At 38.2% G+C, this 21,613-nt stretch overlaps 1 protein-coding gene across 5 annotated transcripts in view; it reads right to left on the reverse strand.

Annotated features, from left to right (window-relative positions):
* The window catches only part of LOC121307480 (potassium channel subfamily T member 1-like), a 75,815-nt gene that overhangs the window by 15,602 nt on the left and 38,600 nt on the right, over positions 1-21,613 (reverse strand). For 3 of the 5 annotated variants that reach the window (XM_041239650.1, XM_041239651.1, XM_041239649.1), the window contains exons 8-23: positions 20,589-20,672; positions 19,674-19,768; positions 18,805-18,985; positions 17,945-18,109; positions 17,024-17,160; positions 16,464-16,527; positions 16,212-16,320; positions 14,955-15,063; positions 12,288-12,341; positions 10,950-11,099; positions 9,970-10,208; positions 6,644-6,863; positions 4,238-4,343; positions 3,875-4,047; positions 1,335-1,406; positions 102-236 (exon numbers count right to left, since the gene is read on the reverse strand). In XM_041239650.1, coding sequence (XP_041095584.1) covers positions 102-236; positions 1,335-1,406; positions 3,875-4,047; positions 4,238-4,343; positions 6,644-6,863; positions 9,970-10,208; positions 10,950-11,099; positions 12,288-12,341; positions 14,955-15,063; positions 16,212-16,320; positions 16,464-16,527; positions 17,024-17,160; positions 17,945-18,109; positions 18,805-18,985; positions 19,674-19,768; positions 20,589-20,672 — 2,093 coding nt within the window. The remainder of the gene's footprint in view (positions 1-101; positions 237-1,334; positions 1,407-3,874; positions 4,048-4,237; positions 4,344-6,643; positions 6,864-9,969; positions 10,209-10,949; positions 11,100-12,287; positions 12,342-14,954; positions 15,064-16,211; positions 16,321-16,463; positions 16,528-17,023; positions 17,161-17,944; positions 18,110-18,804; positions 18,986-19,673; positions 19,769-20,588; positions 20,673-21,613) is intronic. The other 2 variants (XM_041239653.1, XM_041239652.1) reach the window with 1 other exon arrangement.

Below are 21,613 nucleotides of genomic sequence, written 5' to 3' on the forward strand. Positions count from 1 at the left end.
AAAATGGAGGTCAATTCAAAGAACGGAACTGACTGCCTGAACATTAATATGAGTTTACATTTCTACAACACCATTGGGGTTTGAACTAGTTCACAACCTACCTGAACATAGTTTGGACATTGACGATAGTTTTAGCATCTGCCATGTAGTCCTCCTCAGCACTCATGGTGCTCTCCTTATCAACTACGACCAGATTGTCAGCGTAGATGATGCCACACTGGAGCAGGTTATCCAGGCTTCAGGACAAACAGAAAGAGCAATCTTTAAAAGGTGTTCTTTCTGATAAAAGGGGCAAACGATGTTTTTTTTGACCTACGGCTGGCTTTAAAATTACATTTCTAGAATTTTGTGAACTGATGGGTTACAAATATGACCTTCATAGAATATAACCGCTCAGTGCTTGTCTATAATTCTGTGGCATTAAACACTAAGAATGATCTAATCCTACCCCTTTATAAACTGGCATTCTGTACAGCATTCTGTACAATTCAGCATAATTTGCGGGTCCCACCAACAACTATTGAAATAAATGGTGCAGTCCACCACGAAGTCTGTGTTTTAATCTTTCTAAATTTATAATGAAGTATGTTATGTGGAATTAAAAATGAATACAATCCTTGCATTTTTGGGTTTACCTGGACAGTACATTCACTGTATGTACTGTAAATGGCTTTTTCAAAGTTAGTTACTAGTTTGTCACTGATACCTGTTTTTTGGGTTACATTACAGTATAAGATTGTACAGTATTTGAAACTAAACTACATGGCTGGTTCGATGAGAAATGGCCGAACTTTGAGGTGGGATTTGTAGACAAATGATTTTATGACAGTTTGTCCTACTCTGTTCTAACAGACACTACCTATGTTATTAATTGAGGACTTCAAATCTCAGCTTAAACTTTTCTTTGAACTTCTACAGTATATCAAAAATGTATGTCTCCAGCATTGTCAGAAATAGAAATGACCGATTTGTCTAACAATACTTTCTCCAAAAGTGCACCACAAAGACCAGAATACTGTACATGTTTACTCATACCAAAACCTGGGTTAAATGTCAGAGTCGATCTCTAATACTGAGAGGAAGGCAAAGAGAGACCCAGCACTGATTTTGTGTCTCACACTGCCCACTGTAATTGAATGCTCCATCTAATTCATCTCAGGATGCATTTACTGTCTACTGTATAAGGGAATATTACTTTATAACAGTGTGTGAAACGATTATGCAAATACACCAATTACATTCTAACACCAACAATAAAGCATTCAATTGAATCGCATGGTGGTAATGTTAAAAGGTCTGTCAGACTGCACTGCCTTCATTGTATTCATACATACTTGTCAATGGTTCCAGCCATGAAGTACACCATAGGAAAACAGCAGATTGCCTCCAAGAAGTGGTTATCAGGTCTGTAAAGACGTACAAAGAATAATGCATTTGTATACAGGTCAATTAGAATAGGCTTTAGTATCTGGAAGCTGTTAGACTCAAGGTTATTTCTTTAGAATCTAGAATCAGATAGCTTTTAGATTCAGGTTATTTCTTTAGTATCTAGAAGCAGACAGCTTTTAGACTCAAGTTATTACTTTTGCAGTACAAATAGTGCAGCTGTTTAAACAACAATAAGAGCAATAAGAAATGTCTTAGCTGCATTTTTTTAATGAATAAGAGCACTAATGTCATTTTAAACAATTGTTACACATTTAAGAAGGTTGTTTCCTCACTTTCTCTTTTCTTTTAAGAAAGATGCCACATTGCATTTGCATTAATCAAATAAGGTTAGTCTGGCTTTTCTCCACTTCTTTTGCATTGGGCAAAACAAAATAAAAAAAAAAAATCTTTTTACAAAACCTTGATGATGGCTCCTAAAGCCTTGACTGCAAGCCTTCTTTTTCATATCTTAGACAAAGCCCTTCAACTGAGTTTGCATCTACCGTTCTTCACTGTTCAGCTCAAAGACTCCCACTGCCTTGATCGTCAAGGCATAGTGATGTAACCATGGAGACACTAATAGATAGATCACTTTTCTAACTGCGATGTGATGCAACATGTTCATTGTACTTGCTCGAGTCTCCCTGTAAAATGTTCATAGATATTTTGTCTTTGAAATAAGAGTATTAATGGTTCAAAAACATTTTCTTACCACTCAAAATATAAATTCACTGGTACCCCTTTTCTTCTGTCGAATATATTTTGATCCTTTGCTTGTATTTTGGCATATATACATTTCAAAGACAGCGCTATACACTAAGTTTGCTTTAAAGTTTGACTTGTATAATGTTAATAACGCTGGCCATTGATTTTAAAGCCCATCCTTGATACATTTCAAAGACAGCGCTATACACTAAGTTTGCTTTAAAGTTTGGATGCCTGGAGGTCTGACTGAACAGAACCAGAAAACAATGCATGCCATGAAGGCCTGGACTCAATCTAAATTATGGCTGTGCCATAACCATTTTCAAGATGAGCTTTGGCAGTGCCAGAAATATATATTTTTTATTTTAATTCAATTTGACATGTGGGCTCTGTTTAACATTTTAAAGAAGTAATGACTTTGAACAATCTGTTTTTAGCAATGGCTGCATCCTGAATTACATGAAAAAAAAAAACAACAAGGAAAGAAACAGAATAATCTTCAATATAATGGTAAGAGGGAAAGACTGCTAATGCAAATGGTAAGAAAATAGATTTTAAAGCCATGGTTACCGCTCCTTCAATAGCACCTCTCAGGGCAATCAGTTCAGACAATTCTCCCTGGGTTTCAAGTGCCATTCCTGGTGTTAAATACCCCTCACACACACACTTTTGGCCTCTAATAAGGTTCTCAAAAAACCTTTTCAGTCCATTCCAAGTAAAATCTAAAGAAAAAGATCACCTTTTTTCTATTCTTCACAAACCAAATGGGATTCACAGTTACATTTCAGTCCCAGAAAAAAAAAAAAAAAACATTATTAATAAAAGACATTTTACAGATTGTCAGAAAGAGCTACCTTTTCAGAGGTAAAAAAAAATAGGTTTTTGGTAGCATTTTAACACCTGCTATAGGAGGCAACAGCACACGACTCTTGACGCACTGCTTGAGTAGAAACAGGGGTCCTGTCCAGTAACGGAGGGCTCTGTGGCTTTGGCCAATGTAGCACATCTCTGTAGGCTTGATCCATCACAACCTGTTTGTAACCACACTGGTTCTTTCCCATTGTGGTTTTCAGCTGGCTTTCCAGAAACACCCAGAAGGCAGTCTTGATTGACAGTCTTTTGATCCATTCCTAGTTTTACTATGAGTTTAATCGAACCCATTACCTATACACTGTGGCTAATCAAAACTGTAGTAAAATCTAGAATGGGGGAAACTGCTATTTAATAGTAGCTTTATTTCCACCCCTGTGAAAATATTGTTCAATATCACTACTGCATTGAAGGATGAGCCTCTTGCATGGGCACCCACTATCATGCCCTCTTGTTAAGTCACTGAAAACATTTCTGCTTTCCCTTAATTGTTTCTGAATAGTTGCACAAAACTCACACATATACATTACATTCTCTTATGTTTTAACCTCTCAGCTCTGACTTGAGAACCTATGTGTATTTTCATTGTAAAAGTTGAAAGGGTAGTAGCTAACAAAATAATTCCACACGTGACAAGCCTTGCACTTCTGTTTATTACCTGTGCCTCAAATGTGCCATTGTGAAATAAGCACGGAAAGAAACCTGCAGGAGCTGGGGGAGGGAGCTAATGCATCTACTAGTTCAGGATAAGAAAATACCTACAGACTGCACACATGTGCACATACGCTCAAACCAAAAAGCCTACACTTGACACATTTGGCCCCACAGCCTCTCCAGTTAGTAGAAAGTGACGTGATGCTGCCATACTTACGGGTTGTCGAGAAGCAGTACGATGGGGTTCAGTTCTTTTCTGGGTCTATAGTAGGCTCGCAGAGGAACTATGAAATTATACAACCCATTCCCAGCAGTTTCTGCCGAAACAATAATCAGCTTATTCTTAAAGCCATACGCCTTAGCATCTTCAAAACTGTTGTGCTCACAGCCCTATGCAGCAACAACATACAGAGAGAAAGGTATGTTACATTGTGCCGTGAGAATAAGGAAAGGTGAAATGTACATTGATTATTAGAACAGAATTCAAATTAAAAAATACCAGGGCAAGTGGCAGTGTTGTTGCTTTTCTTGATTTAATCTAAAGCCAGTGGTGACAAAAGCCTTCTGCTAATAGCCTCACCTTGTCCAGTCTCAGACAGCAGAACAGTGCTTTCTGAGGCAGTAGGTGACACAAGGTTGGAGAGCTCCCGATATAAGGTGAATTGGGAGGGTACCCTTTCACATACCTGGAAAACACACATACGTTATGCTAAAACAACCTCTTGTTTAAAAGCGTGTCCTGGTTTTGTGATGTGGACCACTAGATGGCACTGCAGGACTATGAAAATACGTTGTTGTATTTTGAGTTATTTCTGCATTTCCTTACAAGCTGAACAGTTTGTATTATTATTATTATTATTATTATTATTATTATTATTATTATTATTATTATTATTATTATTTACAGCAGTATCCCTTTGTAATACAGAAACATGCAAAAAGCTCTCTCAGTAATGCAGCAGGTTCTTTAGGGTAATCCAGTGAAAAGGACAGCTGCACAACACGCAACAAGCTGCCAGTGTGAGAGAGTGCAGGCTGTGGAGAGACACAGGTCTGCGCAGGCAGTCCTAGACACACAGAGGGGGGTGGGGGGGGTGGTAGGGGTTTACTGAATGTTTAACTATGGAACAGGAAAGCAGCAACCAAAATAAAAGAACAGAAAATAAGAAAATAAAGTAAGACAGTCTGTCAGTTAAAATCAAAAATAGTTAAAGAGGTAGACTAGTCACCACATAACAAAAAATATGAATAAATGCTCTATTTGAGAACGTACTGTTTCATAGCACTTTGCTGTTGGTGTGCATGCCTGACAATGACTTCACAATCACGTGACGTGTGATTAGTTGACTACCAGTTCCTGAGGTTGACTGTCACTTTTCTATTCTAGTTCACTATTCTGTGCTACTGCTAATGCAAAGTAGGAAAAAAAAATGACTTTAAAAAGAGCAATACTGCACAAATGGGCCTACACAGGATTTGATACACACGCGAAAATCAATGTGACAGGAAATGTTTATTTTTTGTCCGTCACTAGTGCTCAGTTTATCTGGGATTGGAAGCCTGGCTTGCTGGATTCGGAGAGAGATCCATCAGGTTTACTGTCTCCCTCCTCTCCCCTGTGTCAACCACAAAGACGCCTCCATAACCCTGTGTACTTCTTATCTTGCTCGCTTGATTGAGAAGACAAAAGAGTGCTGTGCACACAATGCCACCAAGATCCCAAGTGGGCGATTGTTGATTCTGCATTTCAAACACTACATGTCTGTTGAGTTTGCTCTGGAGTAGTGACGAAGATGATACAATGGCTAATACTAAGAGCCTCATCACTGTACAAAACCAAGACAAGATATTCAAACGATGGTGGGGTACATGTACCCACACCGTTTACAGATCCAACAGTTCCAAACCCTCCTAAGAGAGTCTTTGCTTTTTGATAGTTGTGATCAGAGCACACAGAGGCTGCAGTGCTGTGTTTGGATGATAAGCTACAATAAAAATGTAAACTATTTTAATTTATTGTCTAGTCACTGAAGTTAATCTTTAATCCCGAATAATATATCACATATTCGTTTTAGCCAATGTTTTTATCAGTGTTAGTACAGCACTGTCATTCAAAGCAAATATCCTTGGAGAAACACAAACGCTGACCACATTAGGATTTAACCGTTGTTTGTTACTTTTGTATATTCTGAATTTCCCTGTCGTGTATCCAATAAAATGTTTAAACATTGCAGTTTGAAATGCTTTAGTTACCATTGAATGTGGTACTAATCTTGGCAGCCACCACTGGAAAAACATACTGCTTAGGAAAAAAAAATCAAGAACAGTTCTTCCTTGTTTTTCTGTATTGATAGAAAATGGACACTATATGCATGCCAGCACAGTTGATCTTACTGATAAAAATTATTAGGAAAGGTAATGAGACCATTGTGCTGTAGTCCATGTCATTAACAGTAAAGGTTAGTTTAAGTAGATGCTTTATCTGTGCTGCAAGAGTTTCACATTTGAGTTGCCCTGCAGTATTCATCTTTTCAGACTAAAGCTTCAGTATCTCCCAAGAAAACCTCCTTAATGAAAACAAAACAGCTGTTTGAATTGCCTTGAGTTGTGCAGAGAGTGAAAATTATCTAACCCACTGTGCCAGCTAGAGATTCGTCACCTCTGAGTGAACGGTTCCTCTGATTCAGCCAATCAGGTGTCAGGACTTCTGGGTTCTGCTAATGCACAAGCTTGAAGATGGTGTGATTATCTAAGTGATTTACAAGATACATATATGAAAAATCAGGTGGAAACACAGCATGCAATAACTTTACGTGATGATGAATTAATTCTCAGTCCTGACAAGAACACCCCTGCCATTTTGTCTCTGGCCTCTCCGATACTGAATGCCTTCCATCAGTGTTTGTTTAATGGTCTTGGAAAAATATCCACTGGGGGATAGGTTAAGACCACCCAACATTTGATAATGGTACAGATGGGTACTTACTCCAGAGCAGGCAGTCCTTCGTCATCTGACTGGGCTGTTTCATCTTCGGATTGGTCGCTCAACAGGTCACATGGTAGAATGGAGGTGGAGTCTGCTATCTCCAGAACTGGGGCGATGCTAGGCCTTCTGCTGTTTCCTCCGTTCTCAGTGGGCAGGGCTAGTTTACTGCTGCTGCTGTCGGGGCAGCACTCTGTGTTCTGCAGGTCCATAGCAACAGTACCTGGAATGGAAAAGGTTCAATGTACAGGGTTAAGGGCCTTTTCACAAAGCACTATTTGCCTTATTTAAATAGTTTTTTTTTTTTTTTTTTTTTTTTTAAAGTCTGTTTCGATATTCCCAAAACTGTTCTAGACTTTAAGGGGTGCAGCACAGAGACCAGTTGGAAATAGATTGCAGACAGATTTAGGACAGCGGGAAGGAGACACTTCATTTACACAGACTGGTGAGTGCATGGAGTGAATTAGCCAAGTCATTGCATTGCTGCCGAGTCATGGGCCATTCAGAACCTGATTACCCAGGTCTCTACTGTGATTTGCAGAGTTCATGCTGTTGTTCTCATGCTGTTCTCTTTATATTGACAACAATAAATCCTAGTCTGTTGTTAATACTGCAGAAGGGGGAGCGCGCACTGTGAAAATGAGCCGTGGAAACAGAAATTACCATACAGGGATGGCAGCAGTGGTGTCTGAAACATAAAAACAACTTATTCCAGTCGCTATCTTTCATTGAGACGCTCTCCAGCGTGTGTCTGTCAGATGGACTATAACAGTAGTTTTCAACTTTTTCATCTCAAGTACGAGTGTCCCCAGCAGGGACCATCTGGTGTACCAGTAACTTGTACACCTGATGGTGTTAAGATGGCTATTGTAAAACAGAGACCTACTCCATTACAACCAATTTTCTTTTACTGTATTGTAGTTTGGGAATCACATTGCCTTTTAAGACTACTGTTGAGAACCGGTTGCAAGCCTATCATGTATCAGTACTGGCATGCATACCACAGGTTGAAAACCACAGGACTGAAAGCCAGAAAGTCTTTGGGGATCTATACCGAGTTGTATGTGCTGCCATTAGTTTGCATACTCAAAGTGTAATACTTAGACCACATACCTACTAATATGATTTCAGGTTCCTAGCAGTTAAAATGACATTTCAACAGTAGATGTCCATACATCTTTAACTGCTGGAGCACATACCTTTAATATCCATCCAGTATTGAAACAACTCCGGAGTTGCTTTGAAACGCCCCTTAGCTGACATACTGCAGAACCAAATCAACCACAAGCCTTTGAAATGCAGTACAGTATTGTATGTCTTTACAGAGAAAGCACTTTGGCGCTATTTGCACCACAACAGCAAACCTAATTTCCTCTTCCACAGTGCAGAAACTTCAAAGTTATGTTCACAGAACTGTACTGTATTCTCCAAGCCCCAGTGCCAACACAGTAGGTTTATTTCAACAACTACAAATATACAATGAGTCCACAGTGCCTTGAAATTGCAGAGGGAGTATTTGAACAGGAAAGCCCGTAATCCTTTAACTGTGTCAAGCTTTAATTGAAGCACTCATGTGCTTGTTTGCCTCAGTTCCATCTGATATGTAAAGACATTGTCAGATTTGCACATACTCTTTTTATTTATATATACAGTTATAGTTTACATACCTCAATGGAAATGTACAATGTCATAAGGTTATTATTGCTAAATATGCTAAACTAGCTTGACTGAGTTAGCATTTTTGGAGTTTTGCTAAAAAGAATTGCTGAAATAAGTAATTGTAGACATCTATTTCTTATAACTTTTTTTTCCTCATCCATAAAAACAAAACTTTTGCTACAAAAGATTTTTCCTAAAATTATTTGTTTTCGAGAAACATCTATAAATTGTAAATTTCTATTGGGGTATGTACACTTTTGACTACAACAGTATGCTCTGAGCACACTCTTAAACTCAGGGGAGATGTTTAAGGAGGACAGATATGTTTTAAACTCCTGTAGTGGATTTTGTTCATGCACTGGGTGGCTATATGTCCAGACAACTTTTTAAGAATCACAGACTCATTTAATTTGAAGTTTTAACGAATCAGAACAGTAGTAGTGTTCTATTTGGTTTATTAAATGCTTTAAAAATTGCATTGGCTGGCTGCACATACGGTATGCTTGGTTGGGTCTGCAACATAGTCTGTTCCTTCTCAGTAATTTCTGCAGCCTTGGATAATGAAGCACCTGCCAACCAAGCACACGCGCTAGTCAGTCGGATCATGTCTTTCACATTGCATGATGGAAGGTACTTGCAACAGGAAGATGCAACTTTATATATTACAGAATACCATGCCATTATAGTAATGTACACAAAATATGGGCTACCAATGCTTCTAATTATTTGTCTGACCCCTGCATCTTAATGATAACCAGTAGCACAGCATGTTCCACATCTGTTTAATAGCATTCATTTCCATCAACACTGAATGGCATTTAATGGTCAGCCACTGTTGTTAAACACCATCTGTTGACATCAAGCAAGCATTCATGAAACTGTCCTCATTAAATCTTATCGCCGCAAGCTAAAACACAGGGGAGGGAAATCTTTTTTTGCCTTTGCATGAGCAGAAATACACATATCACCAGTAATTAAGAGTACTAGCCAGTTAGAACCTCTTCACTATGCTGTGCTAATTCCATCTGTCTAGGTAACTTCATGTGTGCAAGATATCAAATTCAATTAAAAGTTACAACTTGCATTAGAGAGATTGCAACATTGATCATTTTTTAAACCCAAGTTCCCCATAAGGGCTTAAAGAAACGTATATTTTTCCACACTACACATACAAGATTAACCTCTTAAATTCTGTCCTTTAAATGTTACCATAACAGCAATACAATAAAATAACTAATAAATCAAACATCGGAACATAAGAACATTTACAAAGGAGAGTAGGCCATTCTGTCCATCAATGCTCGTCTGGTTCCTAGTAGCTGTCAAGTCTGGTCTAAAAGGTTACTTAAAACAAGGTAACCAATTTCATGGCATCATTCTCTCTGTGTAACAAAGTCTCCTCTGTCCTAAGTCTGTCTCCACTTAATTTCCAACCATCTCCTCTAGTCCTGGTTTCTGTGCTGCACTCAAATTATTGGCTAGAGTTAAGTTAACTCCTCATAGGACTTTCAGAAACGTTCTTTCAAAACTGCACAGTGAATTGAAGTGCAGGAAAGACCTACGAAGCTATGTTTTGCCCCCCCTGCTCTCTCAGTCTCTCTCTCTCTCTCTCTCTCTCTCTCTCTCTCTCTCTCTCTCTCTCTCTCTCTCCCTCTCTCCCTCTCTCTCACCCATGCTGGCGATGATGCTGTGGACAGGGAGTCTGGAAGGTCCACTGTACAGCCCCCCGGGTGCCATTCCCTTCTTCTTGTGCTTCTCCTCCTGTTTGAAGATGAAAGCGGAGTTCTCCTCCTTGGTGATGTTGATGTAGTAACAGGTATCCAAGGCTGCCATGATGTGTCTGGGACCCGGGTTCAACAAGATGCTCTTATTGTCTTCTCTCTTGACCCCAATCAAACACACACCGTACCTGAAACAAGAAGAGAAAGGCAACCTCCGTGTTTCTGTAGCTAATGTAAAAATGACTGTGTATCTCAATTACTTAAGTGTGTAAATATTACAAAATATATTGCTAAAAAGTACAGTTGGAAATGTGTGTAAATCAAGGCATGAGGCACATTACAGAACATGGGTTTCTTTTTCTATGACCTAAACAGCAGCAGATCAAAATACTGCCACCACTTAAATCATTAAAGACCAAGTAGGTTCACATTTAAAAAACAAAAACAAAAAAAAAAAACAACAAATGTTTATGCCCCAATAGCTTTGCAAAGTGGTTCTTTTTGCAATTACTTCCATATTGTGCGTACCGGCAGTCTTTAAAGTTATTTTGACTTTAAGATAACTTTGACATGAGTTCCTGAGTAGCTTTTGAACTTTAGAACAGCTCTTCAACTCTAAATCGTCTTTCATCTTAGACATATGAAACATGAATCAGGAAAATGTCTGTATAGCTGTAAAAAACAGCTCCACCTACTGAATACAGCTAGTACTGGATATTTACAGCAACACAAAAGGTTCACTAAAAGGTGCTTTCTCTTCAAAAACTAGCTGATCAACCCTGAATCAAAAGATTTCTACAGGGAAATAAAACCCAGATCATCTCTTGAACTCATAGCCTCATAGCATGTGTCAAAAATGTAACGACACACACAAGTTTAGTAAGTGGAATAAGAACCATTAGTCTAGCATTGTTTCTATATGAACTCACTTTTTATGTGCGTGGAAGGAAGCGTAGGTGAAACTCTTCCCCTCGTACTCTCCAAAGAACTTGCTGTCTCCCAGGCTGATGTGATAGACCTCGTTCCCGGAGCACCGGCCATACATCCGCTGCCACTGTTCAGGAGACTGCTGGCCTTCCCTGCAACACACACGAGACCATCAACAACCACAGACACCAAGCACTTCAAAATCAATAGCCATTACAGATGCTGTACTTTTATAATATAACCCGTTGTATAATTATACTCAGCTGCATTGGTTTACAACTTTGGTATGATACGCACATCTTGTAAAATGATCAGCTCTAGTATATTGAAAATTATAAGTCAGGCATACAGCACACCTTGTGCATATAAAGTCGGACACCTGTATAACAGATATTGTTCTCCTGTAAATGGGTCTACATGATGGGATTGTTGTCTGCAAGTCTGCAAACAGTATAATTATCATGAAGGTTATTTCATCTTTAATGGTACTACCATAGGGTACTGTATATTGGCAGAAATGAACTTGTCTCATGCCACATTGTTATTTTTTCCATGTGTATAGAATCCCATGTAAGCCAGCTAGGGTAATTTTGCTGATTTTAAGATCCTACTTTATTTTTATTATGTCAGAACCATCTTTAAACAACTTCAGTTTACAGTGTGTTGCTTAGCATTATGAGATGTGATGAATATGACATTGTTAAAGATGGCCCACAGTAAATATTTCATTTTTGGCCGTCACCTACAGACAAAATTGAAATCTTAGTCCTTTGTAAAAGTCTGTTTTCTTTATAGTGCAAAACTGACAGGACTGATTTTAACATCCAACTACTGCCTAGTCCAGAACTTACTCGGCTTCTAAAACAGAATCAGAACGAGATGAAAACACTGCAAGCACAACCTGGATGTATTTCTTTTCTTATACAAAACACCACACTGTTGTGTCACATTATAAAGGTAGTGCTACTACAGTAGCTGATGTTTAAGATCTACTGGTACTGCTTCTGAATGTAATAAGTCTGGCTTCTAGTGTTTTTTAAAATTAAATGATAGTAACTTAATACATCAATACCTTGAACCAAGTGACCTTTACCACAACCATGAATATATGGCAAATTAAGCATACTGTATTTCCAGTTATTCACAACTGAACACAAATGAACATTGACAAGATACAGGAAAGCAGAGAGTGATGTAAATGCACACTGGCGTGTGCACGCACACGCACACACACACACACACACACACACACACACACACACACACACAGAGCATGATAATCGAGTGAGGCGTTTGCTTTCTAACATGTCTCCTGCATGGGGTACAGTACAGTGTATCACCTGAATAAAGAGTGGCATGCTCCTTGTCTCGGGTTTAAAGGATCCAAGGGGGTTCTGTAAACAATTATCATGAAGCAGTCAGTGCAGCATTAAGAAACTGTGGCAGCTACAGCGAAGAGCCGGTTACCAAAATGCCACTAAAATCAAACTGCTCAGCTGTCTGAATTCAGATTGCTTGAGCAGTGCAGCCACATCGGGAGTTCAAAAGACAATTGACCCATTCAAAGATCGAGTGACTTCTGAACCAACCACCAGTGATTTCATCTTCTGCAGCAAACACAGCACAAAACATCCACTAGAGAGTCTTATTAAAAAGAAACATGCTTGTATTCTTCAACTCGTCACAGCTAAGTTTATATTGTAATTCAAACATGAAATGGATGGCAAAGTGGGTGCATTTATCATGCTGTATTCGACTGCAAAGCAGTAAGAGCATAGCTGCATGGATCTGTTAATGATTTTTCTATTTTTTTTTACATTCTGCAAACGGTATTGTAGAGCAATTTCTGTTTGGTAAACGTACAGCAGATCGTAATTCCCAAGTAATATGAAGTTACAAGAATTAATTAAAACAACTGAATCCCTGCTGTAAGTCGTGAAGCCAATTTTTTGAAAGCCACACTTTCACTGTCCTGCCAAAACAGACACCTCCCTTGCAGCAAGTCAACCCTGATAACTGCCCTGGAGGATATAGCCAGTAAACCAAAATACATTGACATGGACTGGAATCTGTCATCCATCTGCCTCTGTGCAAGTTCTTTATAGGAGGTAAAACTGTTGAGTCAAGCAGAACTTTGTTGCCTTTATGTAATACCAGCTGAAATGCTTGTCTACTTGGCTTACTCAAATAAAGCCTTTTTTTCATGACCTCCTCTCCTGAATATGGATATTCCCAAACGATATTCCCCATCACACTGGCCTCCCAGCAAGTCGGTACTTCATAACCCTCCCCTGGGTCAGTCCAATTTGAAGTCAGCTACTTCACTGACATTTGTGGGTAAAGTGACCCAGACTGATTTGGCAGGACAGTAGGTTTCGGACTCATGCAGAAACAGATATCAATTCTTTGTCGACATGGCACAGACTTCTTGCCAATTCTTTTTTTTTTTTTTGTGTTCTAGACATCATTTTAGCCTGATGGAATCTTCAGAAAACAACATTATTAATTATTTGCATTCTGTAATTTTGCATTTGGGTCTAAACTACACTTCTGTTCCGAGTGTTGTCTCATGCACAAACAAGAATAAGACGTAGCCCGGCGACACGTGTAAAGATATAGTTTAACAGCGAACAGTGCAGTATGAGCCATGCTTTTAGTCTGTTAGAGGACTAAACTAAAGCTGGTTTTACTATGTTTTCCTTTGCTCACTCATTTAAATGGTTCACATTTTGTGTTTCAGCATGTTACTGCTCCTGTTATTTCCTACTATCAGATTCTGTTTTATTAGACTCCCATTATTTCCTGTTAGTAGATTCCATCTGGACCTAGATAACCACTGAAATTTAAATAAATGTTCTTTTGTCAAGCAGTTGTGCTATACAAGGAAAATCACTCTGAAAAGGGCCGAATTAAGCATCTGGTAACAGCTGCTTCAAATTAAGAGCTAGATATTAAAGAGTGGGTCAGAACAGGAGCGGGCTAATCTCTAATACAGGTCACAATGATAAGCTGCGAAATGTCCTCTGAATTTGATTTGAACCCGAGACCCTTGCTTACCTGTCAAGCGATCAACCGACTGATTTATTCTATCTACTGGTTCGTTCAAATCAAATTGCTACTGCCAGCATCATACAAGGTATATACCGTATAGGGCCAGATTCAGTAAAAGATATGAATGTGCAAGCCTAATATTGGACTACAATACAACGCCAAGTAACAGGACTAATGCAGTAACAAGAACCAATTACTACTGCAAAACCCAAATTAACATCAAACACATATTCCTTTTTTGTTAAATACATGTTTTATTGAGACCAGGTACTGGTCCAGTTAATTGCCAATTTGAATAACTGTGGAACAATGTTATTACTTGTAAGACTGAAGAAAGTGGAGAACTCCTCTGCTGAACTTCATTCAGGGGTATTAGTTCCTTTTCATCAAACACCCACAGTATGTGACTAATAGACATCACAGCAAGTGCAGTACAGCATGTAAATACTACACAATGTGTGGTATTGCTTTTACATGAAGTGCTTGTAAGGTCCTATGTAGGTGAGAAATGTACAATTCTAAATTAGTATTATCAATATCATGGACAATTAGATCACCTGAACCTATGTAAAATGTAAGAGTGAGGTATGTATGCACACCTCCACCATACCTTATTGGTCCATTTTAAGACTTAAACATTCATAGCATTTATTAAATTCAGCCCATAGTATTCTACTGTACAATCAAAGGGAGATACTCATGAAAAGGTGATGAATGGGTGCTTACACAGTCAAGTAACACACAAGCGCCCGCTACAAACGCATAATAATTAGGACCATCAGGCCTCAGCCACAGTGATGATATTAAACTGATTTTACAGAATAAAAAGCAACACAAACAAAACACACCTTCCATTATATTAAATGGCACATACACAAAGAGCTATTCTCTGATTCTTGTTAAACAGGCCAAGTAGCCATAGCAACAACTAGTAAACAAAGTGGCTGAATACTCACTGTCCTCGGGAAGTGTGAACTAACAGAGTGATGAGGGTGGATGTGGCAGGACAAATACAGTTCAGAGCCAACATGGCGTACTTAAACTCTTCTTCACAAACTACATGATCTAGAAGACAGAAACACTGCATTAGCACTCCCAGACACTAACAGCAGGGTCGTATCAATGCTGGTGCTCATAGAACAGGCTAGTCGTCAACACTGGAACCAAGGATGGTCCATGGTGTTCATCATCGTGGCAGGAACACTGGAAGAAGTGGTCTTTGTTGAGTGAGCATGTGTCAAACCTGCCCTGTGGGGCCACTCTCTTTGGGGGTGAGGGAGCAGTTCAGTTTCCATGGCAATACCATGTTTGACCTCTTGTTTGTATCAATTATGCTCATTTGTGGTTTACATCAAAACCATGTGACTTGTGAATTTGTATTCTCAAGCAAGGCCTCCACTGATAAACTGCTACAGTAATAAGCCAGTGTCTACTACACCACCAGTTCTGAATGAATTAACACCATTTATTACAATAAAACATATTTGGCAGAATTCAATCGGATCTTAATACAACAGAATTCATTAAAAAGGAGTCTTATTACAGTTCAGTTTCTGAATTGTACTTGTTTCAATAACATGACATACAACTTTGAATTGATTTATACAATCAAATTTGAATTGATTAATACAAATCCATTCATACCATCACTCCTAGTCACATACATATACTTGAACTTAAATAATTTACTGAGCGAAACTGTTGTAACAGGAATGCTAACATCACACATGTACAACTCAGTGTCATTTTCATAAAGACTCCACCAAAACCAAGTTAGGTGCCATGGACATAACTGCACTAAAATTTCTATTGAAAGTGCATCTTCGTATTTAACACAATCAGACAATTCTCGTTTGCTGAAGCCACCATCAGCATATGAATCCAATCTAGTGGTCCTTCGCATTTTTCATTTTGCTTAATGTCAAAATTGGAACGAGGCAAGCACTTTAAAACTATTGTATTTAAAGAGTGCCATTCAATTTTAATGAAGTGTAACGTCTGGATTTGAATTTGTATTCCCAACAGGCCTTCTTCCACATGCATGGCATCTTCAGTTTGTTTCTAAAGTGACTTCTTGTAGGGAACCAGGGAATCCTTCTTAGCTCTTGAAATGGCTTTTTCAGAACCCTCTATTCAAACTCCCATTCACAACAGGCCACCCCCCAAACGTTTCACTCTGCGTTCCTATAGTTAATGGAAATCAAAGGACTCACCTGCAAATTTAACATGGAATTTATTTTCTGGCTTCAGAATCTGGACATAGAGCGGGCAGTTTGGTGCAAAGTCCTTCACGGCCCATGCTCTCAGGATTGTCTGATGGTCCTACAAAAAAAGACACAAAATAATAAACTGCCAACATGTTGTGGATTTTTCTGTTGGCGTTTAAAAGACAATTCCAGTGCAGGTCGATAAAGACAGGATGCACGTCATGTGTCTGTGTGTGATCCTTCATGGAAGATACTCACTGCTGCTGTCCTATCCACCTCATTCCGACTGCTCAGAATGAAACAGGCTTCAGCATCATCCATTCTGGCAAAACCAGAAATAAACAGATATTACAATGGCATTAGCTGTTTCAGCTTTAAAATATGCTTCATAAAACAACTAGGACTGCAGTTCGATTGAAAAAAAAAAGAGATAACAGTCAACCTGAAAATCCACCAAAATCTGGTTTCTTAACTAGTGTAGTACACAGATAAGGTAAGCTAATGTAGTAAATGTACAACCAGAAATAAGGTCACATGATGTGTCATGTGTCCAGGCTCATGTAAAATGAAAGCTGTCCCATGAAAAAACAAAGACCCCTGTTATTTATAAGACAAACAATGTGGTTATAACATTACAAATCGATAAACAGTATCTAGGGTGTTGTTAGGAGGCACATACTGTGTTTGTTGATATACAGCCTGCTGAGGAGCAGTGAATTGGGAGTCTGGTAGCTGCATTGTTTAAAGACTATATTTCAGGCTCTGCAGGAAGTGTCCCTCTTGTGTACAGAACAGAAAGGTGGGCTTTATGCACTCACTTGGCCCTCATGAGATCTTGGTCCTTCAGAGCTGACCCCTGCAGGTAGATGACCCGCTGTGACCACAGAGGAATCTGTAGGACTCGTCGGACCTGAATATCCATCTCCGTCGGGCACAGAATCACCACATAATAATCCTGCAAACAAGCAGGGGTCCAGTTAGCAGCTAATCACGGAGCATGCACCGTATAGATTCAGAGTAAGAAAGGGGACATGCAACAAATTCAACCGGTTTAAAATGACAGAAAATAATTTTGTATGAATGTGATTATGCAGAAAACATTACATATTCTAGTCATTTGCATCCTCTGTATCACACATATTTTTGTAACAATTAGAAAATCACTAGCTTTTTATGAAAATTATAATGATTGTGCATACTTAGAAATACACTTTCATAACATGCTTGTTTTCTTTATTTCTGATTCATTTTGTGCAAGATAAACCACTCTGATTGAGTCTCATGCTTCAATGTTAGATACAGACAGACCCCCAAAATCAGTTTAGAAAAGTGAATGTTTAAATTAGAACCAATTCATCAAAAAGAACAAATAAAAACAGTTTTTCAATAACTAATGAGCTTTGTGAATATTTTCTTCATTTTAAAACTATGCTTGACTTTTTCAAGGTAAGTAAGCATTGTTTGTATATACATTTTAAATTGCTAGCTTTTGCATCTACTCAGGATTTAAGTTCACAACTGGTCCAGGTCCCTAGCAGGTCATACAAAGAACAACCTCCCTCAGTCATTTGCCTTTTGCCTCAATGTATTACAACATTCCACTACAATTCAATACAATTGAGCTCAATTCATTTAAAGCCGCTTTTTCTCCCCCCCTTCTGTAGCTTTCTATCAGCAGCAATGCTTTAAGAAAAAAATCACAAGAGATTTTTTTCAATGAGTCGCTGCTGACCTCTTACCTGAAGTCTGGGATGTGCATAGAATTCATTGAGAAAGTCCATGAGGAGGTCTATCTTCAGGGAGCTGACACACAGCACCACATGCTTCTCTGTCTGAGCGCGGTGGCGGCTATAATTCCCGCCAGATTTCTGCCGTTCCATCCACAGGTACACCAAGTCCTCAAACTAAAACCAAAATAAACATTGACAGCAAGGGCTCCAATTGGCTTTTTCATAGGGTGACAAGTTTTGGGTGAATTTGTGTTTTAAGCAACGTTTTAGTTTTTTTTTCAGCAAAGCAATATAACTGGAATGCAAGGGTTAATTATTCTTGCATGGTATTAGAATCCCAAAATGCAGTTGTGTATTTAGTTTGAAGCCAATATCTTGAAAGTTTAGGTCTTAACCATCCGCAAACCACAAAAAAAAAAAAAATGTCCCTTTACTCCGCAAATCCATATATATATATATATCTATATATATATATATATATATATTATATATATATATATATAGTATATATATTATATATATTATATATATATAGTATCATATATACTATCTAATGTATAGTTCACAGTCACAGGTCAACGTGAAGCTACATTAACAATGAAAAAAATAAAGCTGCATGCTGAAATGTTTTAGGAGACATTAGCAGTAGGAGGTGCTGTGGTATATACCCATTTTTAGGGGTACAATTAAAAAAAAATGTCCCACTTATTCATTCTGCAGAGGTTGGTGACCAACACTATTTTGGGTACCAATGCGCTTGTGTGATGGATTACTCATTAAAACCTTTTGCATGTAATCAAGGAGGGGACAGTTAGATATTAGCACCTTATTTTACATGCTTACGACTGATTTGTTAATGCACTGAATACCTGAAGAGGCAGCACCACAAGAGCCACACAGATCATGATAACTACAAGAAGCTGAGACGGCCAGATCTGAGGTGTCACGTCCCCGTACCCAACAGTGGAGAATGTGACGATGCAGAAATACAGGGACTTGAAGAGGGAGAGGTTGTTTCCAGCTCTCTCCAGGTGTTGAATTCCACAGGTCCTGCACAGAAGCAACGTGTCTGCTCAGTTAAAATGAGTTCATTTCTAATTTTGACATTCATTCTCTACAGCTCATTCCCCTATTTCCCTGCCTATAACATGCACTATATTACACATTTTAGGAGATATGTAACTAAGTTATGAATTTTAGGAGCAAGTACATAACTGCTCATGCCTGGGCTGTTTTCAAAGGGTGAGAGTTATACATAATCATGTTGTATTAAAAAAAAAAAAAAAAAAAAAAAAAAAAGTATGAAAGTAGTCTGTAAATACACAGACTAAATGAATCTCCATATTTCAATTGTAAAAGTACTTTACCAAACGCAGGACTTTTTAAAACACTTTCAGACACATTCTATCTGGACAACGTAAAGCAAATAAAATAATCTGAAGTCAATTATGTGTCTAGTTTAACAATTGTTAGAGAATAATCAAGGGCTGTTACTGATAAAATTAGAAATAGCCCATTTGAATAATAACTTAATAAATCTTCAAGCGCACTTCAATGTTCAATTCACAAAACTAATTACAGTGCCCTCAACAATCTGTATAGGACACTTTAACAGGGTAGAGAAATGTGGAGATTAAAATAATAACCTCTATCTACTCTATATACTTGTAAATATTACAGTATGCAAACACATCAGATGTCTAAATAGTAATCCTGGTAAGGAAATTGTCAAACTTACCCAGTAAACACTAGGCACAGAAGAGTGCAGATAAGAATGAGAACTTGGTTGAACATTGCTGACTGAGTCCTCTGGATGGCTCGATGCAAGTCATTCTAGAATGAAACAATTTCAATTACGCACGGTGCTACCAATTATTATTTAGCCCCAGTAAATTTCAATATCCACAGAGTTTGCCATTAAACTTATTAAAATACAAAATGGTTGAGATAATAAAATGGCATTCTTTGCTCTGGAACTCAGTACGAGGTATTATAGTATATTGATTACAATTGTGATCCAATAAGTAAAAACCTATAGAAGCAGTGTCACTGTATATATACTTTATTGTTTTACTTTATTTCTAGGAATATTTAAATTCTGTACAGCCACTTACTTTCATGTTAAATTACAATCGTACTTTAACCCAAAGTGATATTAAGTGGAGTGGAAATACATTGTGGAAATCTAGAGTTTTTGTTCAGAAATGCCTCATGTTTTTTGTATCAATTCTCTACACTACTACCATGTTCACATCACCAGGAATAAGCAACCCAGGGTAGGGGATGATAATAATTGATATTTGGAAAGTTTATCACTTAGTTCAGGGGCTCATTGCACACCATCTGCATGTGTTTTGCAAGCCTCCAAACATTAATAAGAACAACCCAATGTAATGCACTCAAGTGGATCCATGCGACAATAGAGGCTCATTAAAAGTACTAAACTTATCTTTGCAAGGACACGTTTTAGAGAGTTCTTTAATACAGCATGCTGCAAGAACCATTCCACTGCAAAAGGAATAATACATGTATTGCGCTGTGTCCTCTCAGAACCCTGAGCAGTACTCCACTGTGCAGCAGCACTTTTTAAATGAAGCACCTCTTGTTTAAACACATTCGAAAAAAAAAGCACAAAAACCATTAAGGCACTTACTATCATACTCTCCAGAGCACATTTAGCCAGCCAGCAATTTAAAAATACTGGAATAAATATGTTTCTCAGTGGAGGCCAGAATATCTGCAGAGAAAAAACAGCAGCCAGTCAGTATAACAGCACGTAGCCTCGCTATTAGCTTCTAACAAGCTCTTTATGTTACGATAAATCGGAGGAGAGAAAAGATTGGAAAGTCTCATATCCTATCCTGAACGTCCTATATACATATACAGTGTGTTTTAGAAAAATATTCCATATTGTGAAACTCTTTTCTACTACATCAGTCATACAGGTAATGCTGAAACCTTTCCTTGAGTCTGCAAACGTTTGCTTGTAGGGTTGCATTGAATGACTGGAACTAGGATTCTACTCACGATAGTCTTTCAATCCGCTCCTCTCTTAAGCCTCTGTGTGGCAGCAGGTCCTGTTTTATTCTTGCTCACTTCTATAAGGTTTTGCATTCACTGTGTTCTGCCTGTGTGTTAATCTGTGCTTGTAAAAGACCGGGGTTGAGAGCTCTCCAGAGCTGCTCTGACAATCCTCCCTTATTAGTTTTGGCTGGGTCGTTACTCTTTCTTTGGCACAGACTTGGGGTAATGGAATTTGTATAATTGTATAGTTGTCAAGCCTCTCCACGTTTAAATGTGCTGCGCCATATCATCTGTAGATGAACTTGTTTAAGTTGCAATGTAACTCTAATTATGGGTCTATCTTTGTATTAGTGCTCTCACACTATTGAGATGTATCTGTGCTGGCCCTCCCTGCGGCCACAAAGTGAATAAACTAAGCGATCTAATATTCTTCTTCTATTACATTCTTGTTTTATTACATTTTGTTATACTTGTAAATTTAAATAATTTAATTATACTCTCACTTTTATTTGAGGTCAGAACTGTACTTACTAAGATTGTAGACAGTTATAAAAGTAATATTTCACGTCTCTCTTAGTGCAATCACATTTTAGTTATGCATGTGGTTGTATGGTAATTACTAACACAACCACCTATGCAACAATGCACTTTAAA

Source organism: Polyodon spathula, chromosome 56 (genome assembly GCF_017654505.1).
Source record: "Polyodon spathula isolate WHYD16114869_AA chromosome 56, ASM1765450v1, whole genome shotgun sequence".
NCBI lineage: Eukaryota > Metazoa > Chordata > Actinopteri > Acipenseriformes > Polyodontidae > Polyodon > Polyodon spathula.